General features: G+C 51.8%; 1 protein-coding gene across 1 annotated transcript; it reads left to right on the top strand.

Annotated features, from left to right (window-relative positions):
- Positions 1–6,602, top strand: GAL3ST2 (galactose-3-O-sulfotransferase 2). The gene is made up of 5 exons (XM_010561291.1): positions 1–58; positions 473–503; positions 4,858–4,944; positions 5,377–5,656; positions 5,748–6,602. The coding sequence occupies exons 1-5, from the start codon at positions 1–3 to the stop codon at positions 6,600–6,602; spliced, it is 1,311 nt and encodes a 436-aa protein (XP_010559593.1).
- The last annotated feature ends 3,029 nt before the right edge of the window (positions 6,603–9,631 follow it).

Genomic DNA, 9,631 nt, shown 5'->3' with positions numbered 1-9,631 from the left:
ATGGCACCAAGCAGCGTGGCGGTGGGCAGGGAAGGGACGCCGAGCAAGCGATGTGACGGTGGGCAGGGTGACGAAGGGGCCGACAATGCCCTCCCTCAGCCCCTCGCCACCCTGCCTGGATCCTGCCCTGAGCCCCGCACACCTCCCTCCTGCAGCCAGGAGAGAAGGGGGTTCCCACTAAGGGGTCCCTGCTAAACCCTTACTTCCCTGCAAAACTATTGTAAACTCCGTCTCCTGAGGCAGCTCTTTGTACCTGTGTTAATGTCATGCTTTTCATGGCTTATTAATTAACTTCCACCCGCCTCTGGGAACACCTAGCCACTCCCTTTGTCCTCACCTATCCCAGCCATTTATAGCAGCGATGGGATATTAGAAATAGAGATGCGTACACTGAGAGCCGGAGGAGCCCGTAGACGAAAGGAGTACTGGAGTCGATTTGCAAAGGAGATATTTTCTAGCTCGCAGCAGTGAGGCACCGTGAAAAGCCCTGGGTGCACTTCAAGGTAAGGGGAGAGGGAGGTGAATGCTATGGGTGCAGAATTAAGACGTGGTTTGTAGAAACGTCTGGTTCAATTAATCCCTGTAAGTTGTTAATAGCCTATGGAGTTAGTTACAGTTTGCTCCAGGGTAGAGATTAATTTTGCCGTGAATGTTTCTTTCCTGTATTCCAGGTCTTTTAATTTGAAAGAACCTTGTTAGGTTGACACGGAGGTGTGTTATTTTCAGCTTAAGCCAAATGAACGAGAAGGTTATCCCAAGCCTTAAAGCATCCATAGCAGCACCCCAAAGTGTGACCTGAGAGATAGTTTTCCATGTTTTCTTCCTGGCTGGGAGATGGCACAGCACAGTCAGAAAGGCAAGTCGAACCTCCGGTGCCAGCCCTGCTGATACCTTTGCAAGATTTTTGGTTTCTGAGAAGAATTTTGTGTCTTAGCAATCAGCTCCCAAGTGCTTCCTCAAAGGGCTCCCAGGCTGGTTGCATGTCTTGCGTGACTTTCGTGCGATGTTCGAATAGTGGCTTTCTCTCTTGAACTTTGCAAAAGACTATATTAATGGGGCAAAAAAGTAGATGGGGACTCTGACCATACCCTGCAGCTCTCAGCTATGTCAGGCTTCATGTGCAGCAGGTGAAATGCTTCCTTTGCTGTGGTGTGCGGAAGGAAGAAATTGCTGCAGCCATGATCCTGTGCGTCATGCCCTCCACGCTCCCGTTGATACTCCAGGTGGTTACGAAATCCCTCTGCTTATGGCTGTAACTGTTTGTTTAAAAGATCAGCACTGTCTTCTGTAACGCCAGGTACTCGCCCCGTTCACCTTCAGCCCGTGCGTGTGAGACAGTCAACAGCAAAATAGCTCTTGGATGAGTGGGACTTGTCTTTCTTGAAGGGATTAAAGGATGGGCGATATTTTAGCCAACATTGAATATGGCATCTGTTGGCCCAAGACATACAGGTTTAGGAGTGGCTTGGTCAGAGACTTGCAGTCTTGTGTGTGTGTGACACTAAGGGAACAGTCTTTAAGAGTGGTGCTGGCTCTCACAGAGGTGAGCCAGGGCGGTGGCTGCAGAATGGATGGTGAAACCCCATGTGCAGGTTTGCAGGACATGCTGAAGCCAGTGACAGCCCCTGCGAGTGCTGCTGCTGGTGGCCAAGCCCGGGGGGCAATAGGGACAGGACCCTCCCCCCCCAGTGATCAGGCACGGAACTCGGCTGCATGAGTGCACTGACCAGCACCCTGTGTACCTGCAACCCCCTTCTCTTGTCTCCCCCTTGGTCTCCGTTTTCCTGCCCTCCTCCCTGGGGATCACTTCGATCCCTGCCCTTGGCCCTTCCCCTGAATGCTTCGGTCACTCCCCTTTGCTGGGTTGAGGTGCAGCGGGGTGAAGGTGGCTGCAGACCCCTCCCTGTCCCTGCTCCCCGCTTGCTCCCTGAGCTGGAAAGCAGATCATTTTCCACCCATACATCCCCAGGCAGGGGAACAAACACCGTGCCACAGAGTAGCGTTGTTCAGCACCCCTGGGACAAGAAGCCTATCGTTTCTGCATGGGGACTGACACCACCATGGCCCACATGCTGAAGAAATTGGTCACTCTTGCTCCTTAAAACTGGCCGTTCCAGGAAACTGCCCTGGTTTTGGCAAGCCCGACAGGCTGGGCGGCCACCACTCGCAGCAACAGCGTGGATGTCACTTGGCTGCAGGTTGCCGTTGTCCTCAGGACAGTGCCACGAAGACCGGGGTTTGCTCTACACGGGCCCTTGGGGCTCGCTGGTGGCACACTTGTGCCCAGAACTTGCCCACGGGGCACGTTTGGCACTGCAGTACCAGTCCCTTATGCTGCACCAGCAACACTTTGAGGCTTTATGTGCCTAGATAATCCAGATTGTTATCCCTCCCTGTGTCTCCAGGTGTAAAAGCCAGCTGTTGTTTGCAGCTTTCGAAGCACATCCAGACAAAAATGGGTCTGCTGGGAGCATCCAGTTACACTGGAGATCGGCTCGGTGTGCTGCATGTGTTTGAAGATTTGGGGGCAGGATGGCACTATGTAATCTCTTATTAAACAACTATTAAAATATGGTGGGATGCCTTGAGATGATAAGATGTAGAGGTCTGCAGAGCCTGTCTTCTTGCAGTAGAAGGGACTGGTAATCATACTGGAGCGTGTTGTGACCCTGATCTGTCTTCAGGATTGTTTTAGGTGTCTGCTGATTTATTTGCCCCATAAAACATTGATCTGAGTTGCCATTTTGGGGACACCACCCAAACAAATGCGTGGACCATTATTGCACATGTTGAGCTCTACAGAAAGGGTGCAGAAGAAGGATGTCACTGGACCAGCTTATGAAAGACCTCCAGGCAGGCAGGGTGACATGTTTTGGAAAACCATCACGCCATTGTCAGCTTCCATTTAAATGAAAGACCAAGAAAATAGACAGGGGCTGCATTTGACAGCTATGAGTCTGCTTGCTGCCTGTGGGCCCCTCTGCATTTCTTATCCTGTCTGATCTCTACTTACATATGTAGAGTGATCAAAGGAAAAGGGATTTTCTCACCCCTGTCCCCCTAACAGGCCTGGGACAAAAAGTTAGGAAATACTGATGACAGGCTGCCTGTAGCTATGACTTGAAACTCTTCATGGAGAAGCTGTGCTGCAAATTCTTATGGGAGATTGGTACCAGCTGTGGCTGAGGGTCTTCCCTGGCTTTGGAAGGGCTCTTCTGCCTGGGGATTTCCCACTTTGCCTGGGGTGCTGTTGGACAAGGAAAGCACTCTGGTGCAAAGCAAAGCTTGAAGCAAAAGTGGTTTCAGGCAGGTTTGTGTGGCAGGCAAAGTCAAACGCTTTTCTGCAGTGCCATCACAGTGTTGCGACATCACTGCCTGTCTCCACTCTTCCACTGTGTTTACATTTGGTTTGTGGCTTCCCAATCACAGCTGGCTACAATGGCTGTAGCCATGTGCAGCACTTCATGTTCTGTTGGACCTTGCTCTCATCCTCTCTCCAGTTTTCCATGGCCAGACCCAGGCTGTCACAGCCTGGCTTGTCGTACTGTGCCCAGTCAGTGGGATGTTGTAGACCATGCCAGATAAAGCTGGTGGTTGCACTCTTGGAAGGCCAACTGGAAGGAGCAATTCAGCGTCTTTCACATGGTACAAGCTAGAGGCTATGAAAGCCACCATCCTGTGCAGCAGCACCATGTGTGAGGACCCCTTGGCCAGGAAGACAGTAGAAAACACCACCAGGTCCAGCCCACAGTGAGCCATTTGCCCCCATCAATTCTCAGACTGGGCAGGCTTGGAGCCTTCCTTGCTGGCTTGGGAGAGTGGGAACCACAAGTGTGACCATCCCGTGCTGTAAATAGGACTATATCTTCTCAAAACAACTTAAAGCCCAAGCCAGATCTGCTGCATTTTGGAAATGGCAGCTGAAAACATGGAATTCACACTGAGTTAAAAAAGCTTTTAGCATCGGGGAAGTCAGATCAAGCTTAGTGATGAAAAGTTCCTTTTTGGCGGGCATCAAGCCTTCAAAAGATCCTGTACGTGTGTCAGCTAGAATGCACTGGCAATGATACATGGTGGTTGCCTAATTAGTGCTGGAAAAGACCCCTCATCATTATCCAGACAAAGCACAGATAGATGAGGTGCTTGGTCCAAAGGGCTGCCTCTGAGCTCAGCGGTTTAAAGTCTGGCCAAGGTGAAAAGACAGGATGAAAGGGAGACCTGGAGGAGGCTGAGCATGGGAGCTGGGCTGGCAGGAGGAGCTGTTGCAGCAGGAAAGCAGTCCTCTTGTTTGAAAGCAAGGTATAATTAGTCCGCTACAGTTGCTGTTGGGTTATTAATTGGTTTTCTGTATTGAAAAATCTCAGTTATATTGAAAAAAATTCAGTTTAGTGGTTCTTTGAGATCCCCATCTTCTGCAGTGATGTGTTTACAGGAGCCGCTCAGATTTCTTACGAAGGAAATCCTTATACCCCTACAAAGGGCTCATTTTCTAGTGAATAAACTAGAAGCTTGAATAGTGAATAAGCTGTAAAGCCCCAGAAAACCAAAAGAAAGGAAAATAAAAGGCAGCAGAGTGGGAGGCTGTTGGAAGAGCTTAGGCTCTGCCTGAAGTAGGCTGTGTCTTGCCAAAGGCCAAAATTAGGGGAACGGTAGTGCAAGTGCAATTTCTCACTGTCCTGCCTCTAATGCCAGAGCTGCTGACACAGCTCGGGGAGCCAAAAGTGGCTGGCACCACGAAGACATACAATTGTGCTCCTGGTGATAAAAACTCCCCCGGTCAATATGCAAAGTTTGGTGGTTCGCACTCGGGGAAGGATTTTCAGATAAAAATCCACTGAAACTCTTCTTTGTTTCCAGGCACATCAAATGTTTCATCATTGTCTGCCTTTGCCTGGGACTCATCTTCCTGTCGAGATTCTTCCGTATGAAGAATAAAAATTACATGTAAGTGAAGCAGAAGCAAGGTTGCATGACTTTGCCCAGGACAGCAAGGATCTGACCTGTGATGCTCTCAATTTAAGTCTCATGAGGTTTAGGCTAATACTGGAAGGGCGGCAGCCCAAAGTTAGGTCCTAGATCCACATTTGGGCAGGTAAGGGACCAAATTAGCCAAAGTGCAGCTCTCTGGGGCAAAATCAGCTGTATGGAAAAAGAAAAGAGGATTGAGCTGAAGCCTTTGGGTAAGTGAGGACCTGGAGAAGCAGAAAACTGTTCAACATGTATGCCTGAGGGATGGGGCTTGTTTGGGTTGGTGCCTTGCACCGGCTGCAGGTGTGGTATCAGAAGGAGAACCTGCTCAGGTTTGGCTTTGCCAGGTCTCAGAAATGGGATACGGCACTGGAGAGGCTCTTTCTCCCATCTGTTGCCTTCCTGCAGAATCTCGAAGAGCCACAAGGAGCTGCTGATACCTTACAAGCCTTGCCATGTCAAGACTAATGTCATGTTCCTCAAGACCCACAAGACAGCCAGCAGCACCGTCCTGAACATCATGTTCAGGTTTGCGGAGAGGTACAACCTCACCGTCGCCCTCCCAGCTGACCAGCTCGTCCACCTGGGCTACCCAAAGACCTTCCTGGCCCACTTTGTGGAGGAATTTGAAGCCATAGGACAAAACTACAACATCATGTGTAACCACCTGCGGTTTAACCCCTCAGAGGTAAGAAAGAGCCACAACACCTGCAGAGAAACCTGGTTGAACAAGCAGTGCCTCTGGACTAACAGCCTGTCTTCTTCCTCCCCGTAAACAGGTGAAAAAGGTGATGGCAGCAAACACCTTCTACTTCTCCATCCTGAGGAACCCCATTCGTCTGCTGGAGTCTTCCTATGTCTACTACAAGGACACTGTCCCTGCCTTCAGGATCTCCAAGGATGTGAACGAGTTCCTGGCGTCACCCATGAAGTATTACCATCTGGCAGATTACAAGAAAAACATGTATGCCAGGAATATCATGTGGTTTGACTTTGGCTATGATAACAATGCAGAGGACAACAAAAAGTACATCCAGGCAGTCTTGAAGGAGATTGAACAGAACTTCCATCTGATCTTGATATCAGACTACTTTGATGAGTCCATGATCTTCTTGAAGCACACTTTGTGCTGGGATCTGGATGACGTGATTTACTTTAAGCTCAATTCCAGAAGCCAGGACACTGTCCAGACCTTGACTCCAAAAAGCGAGGAGCGGATAAAAGTGTGGTGCTCACTGGACTGGAAGCTCTACCTGCACTTCAACCAGAGCTTCTGGAGGAGAATTGAGGAGACCATAGGACTCAAGGAGCTGGAGAAGGAGGTAAATCGCCTGCGAACAAGACAGAAGGAGCTCATGGACACCTGTCTCTCGGACCAGGAGGCAGTGGGGAAGGATGACATCAAGAACAAAGCTTTCCTGCCTTTCCAGTCAGGGGATGCAAATATCCTTGGGTACAACCTCAAACAAGACTTAGACAACATGACTCTGAGAACCTGCCAGAAAATGGTTATGCCAGAGCTCCAGTACACATCCTATCTTTACACTGTTCAACACCCGCACAAGAAGAGGAAGATCTTGCCCTTGCCGTTGACCAAATTCCAGGAGAAGACGCAGCTCCCAACTCCCAACTAGGGCATGCGACAACCCACTGTGGTTTCCCACCGCTTTGCATCACCCCATGTTTGGCACGTGACTGGCCCACAGGACTCTCGTGCATGAGGGGGAGGCAGGGGGGGAGTTTGTTCTGGACCACCAAGCTGGTGGTGGGTCCCTTTTTGGGGACCTTGAGCCAAAGGCTCTGCATGGGCCGGATCCTACGTGATCCCTTCTCCCCGTTCCTAGGGAGGGGGACAGCCTTCTGCTGCTGAGCACTGGGTAGGCTTTCAGCTGGCTTAGATGTTTCTGCCTCTTAATCATTAATCACAGGCTTAATCATTTTGTTTGCATTCGACTTTGTTTAATAGCCATCATTACATCTAGGCTGGTCACAGCTTGCTAGAGCAAGTCCTGACTTTAGGCATTTAGGGGAAAAGGGGGAGGGGGAGAGAAATGAAGGGGAGAGAAATGAGGAGGAGAGCAGGACGAGGGGATGAAGTGCTTGAAGGAGTAGGAGAGATATTGGGTCTCTAGTCCAGCAGCATCCATGCTCAACCACGCGCCTTGTGATGCCACGGCTGCTTTTCAGATGAGTGTCCCAAGCATCATGCCCAAAGCCGGGCACACTGTCTGTCAGCCTTTCCCCACCAACACATGAGACGTCCCTCTCATGTGTCATCAGGTGTGGGGGGCCTCTGCACCACTTGGGACAGCTTGGTGCTCCCCTGGGAGGGCCTGTTTTGTGGTTTCATCCCTCTCTATTGGGTGAGGGTCCCTGGCCCCTGGGCATGGATTGTCCCTTGGGCTCAACATCTCTGAAGCCCTTTATCAGCAGAGACTTTGTTGGCCCCCCCTTGCCATGTTGGCCAAACTCTCCAACACTGATTAGGAGACGGGTGGAGGGAGGCATGGCCGCTGCTCGTTTAGGGCATGACCTTGTTACTGAAGGAGGTAATTAAACCTGCCTGGGATATCTTTGCCCATTAGCCAGCTCCCTGCTGCCATGCTGGTGCTGGGAAGGTTCGGCAGAAGAACGGCAGTGCCAAGCCCAACGGCTTTGGCGTCACCACTGTTAATGATTGCCCATCACCAGTTTCCAATGCACCTGCCATTACCGATGGTGTAATATTTCAAAGCTTAGTCAGCGTCTCCTCCCACTCACACCAGTCAGGGCAGGAGCAGGGACCTGGATGGCGTGACTGGGATGATGCATCCGGGGTCGCTCAGCTTGCAGCTTCGCATTGGGGTGAAGCTAGCTGGGCAGCAGCTCAGCCTGGAAAGCAGGAGAGATGCTGTCGGAGGGAAGTGGAGGGAGAAGCAGATTTGGGATTTTCCTTGGCTATGTTTAAACCCAGCAGGTAGCCAGGGAAGCCAGCTGAGGCAAGGGTTAACCTCCTTGCAATGTAATCCACGCTCCTCCGCAACCCCACAATGTACAACAGAAACAACATGAGATTAACAGCACCTTCACTTTTTTCTGCTTCAGCAACCTTAGCTAAAATTAACCAGGCTTAGGAAGCATTTGTAACTAGCTGAGGCAGAGGAGACAGCAGCTGCACGTGTTCAGCCTGGGCAATCCCTGGGGGCTTTCCCCAGCCAATTCTGCAGCCTGAGCCTGAATTGTCGCCTTGGAGCTTCTGATCCGTGACTTGCCATATGAATTTTGTCAAGCCCCTTTAGCTAAGCTGATGCCAGCAATAGAATATAAGCGTAAAAATAATTTCTTAACAGCTGACCTGTGTCCAGATGGGTGTCCTGGGAAGGCTGGGACCCTCTGGACCACAGCCCACAGGCTGGGGAGCTCACGGCTAGGGTAGACCATGGTGAACATGGGTTGCAGCACCTGGGCAGGGAGGTCAAGCCTCTCCCAGCCTGCGGGAGGAGTGAAACTGAGGCAGGAGATGCAGACACCCCCGTGCCATGGCTCCCCTTGCATTCCCTCCTGGCGGGTTTGAGCAAGGTGGTTTGGCAGTCCCCTGGCTCTGCCTGGGCTGATAATGGTGCCTTTGTGCCGCCCGGCACTGCACGAGTGGCTGCCACTGCTGACTGAGGGATTTTTCCCGGCCACCGCCACTGCGGGAGCCCCGTGACCCATCGGTGGGGGGACCCTGCAAGGGGGGGGATAGCAGCGAAGCAGTGAGGCAACAGGCTCTGCAGAAAGCCAGCAGCTGCAGGAGCTGACATTACCCTGTGGTGGAGGGGACACTCCCAGCTGAACAGGACCCGGTGAGTGCTTTCGCTTCTCTGTGGGGTGTTTGATCAGCAAAAGCTCCTAATTAAAACACAGGTGAAAGTTGCCCTCAGCCACTCCAGCTGCACCCTGGAGTGGGATGCCCATCTCCTCCTGCGGCAATAACCTAGGACATGTAGGGACAAGTAACCTGGGGACAGCTGGCCACGACAGCTGTCCTGCTGTCCCTGAATGAAGGGTGCTCGGGGACCACTTGCCACCCACTGCTGCGGGGACAGCACAGCCGGGGACCCCACGGTTCATGTTGTGCACCCCAGGTTTTCCCTGCAGGGGAGGGGGGAAATGAGGAGCTGGCTGGGTCCACTGTGCTGGAGGTAATAGTACAAAATGCTCCCTGACCCCATGCTCCCAGGTTTTTGGCCGTGTGGGGACAGGCTCTGTCCCCCCAACACTCACTTGATGGTGGGAGCAGGGAACCACAGGTCTCACCCTGCCCTTTGCTGACTGGCCTCGATTTACCAGAAACTGCTTTTGAAGAGCATCTCGAAGACTGATTTGATTTAATTTTATTTCAGGGTAGCCCAGGTCAGCCTCTTTGGTGTTACTCAAAATCCTGTCCCACCTCTGAGGGGTGGTGACTTGCCACCACAGCAGCACACATTCAGCCCCCCTCAACCCCAACCCTGCCTGTAGCAACCTGCCCTCCAGCCCATGCTCCCAGGGTGGGGGGTTCCCCAAACCCAAGCCCACCAAGTTAAACCCCAAACCCCTCCAAGGACAATCCAGCTCGCAATCCCAGCCGTGCCCAGCAGCTGGTCCCCCCTGCCTTCATCAGCCCACCAGGATAAGGCTGCATCTTTCTGCCACAGAAGCC

This window comes from Haliaeetus leucocephalus, unplaced genomic scaffold (genome assembly GCF_000737465.1).
Source record: "Haliaeetus leucocephalus isolate CR32 unplaced genomic scaffold, Haliaeetus_leucocephalus-4.0 Scaffold143, whole genome shotgun sequence".
NCBI lineage: Eukaryota > Metazoa > Chordata > Aves > Accipitriformes > Accipitridae > Haliaeetus > Haliaeetus leucocephalus.
Note: the sequence above shows the minus strand (reverse complement) of the source record. Positions and strands in the feature narration are given on the sequence as shown.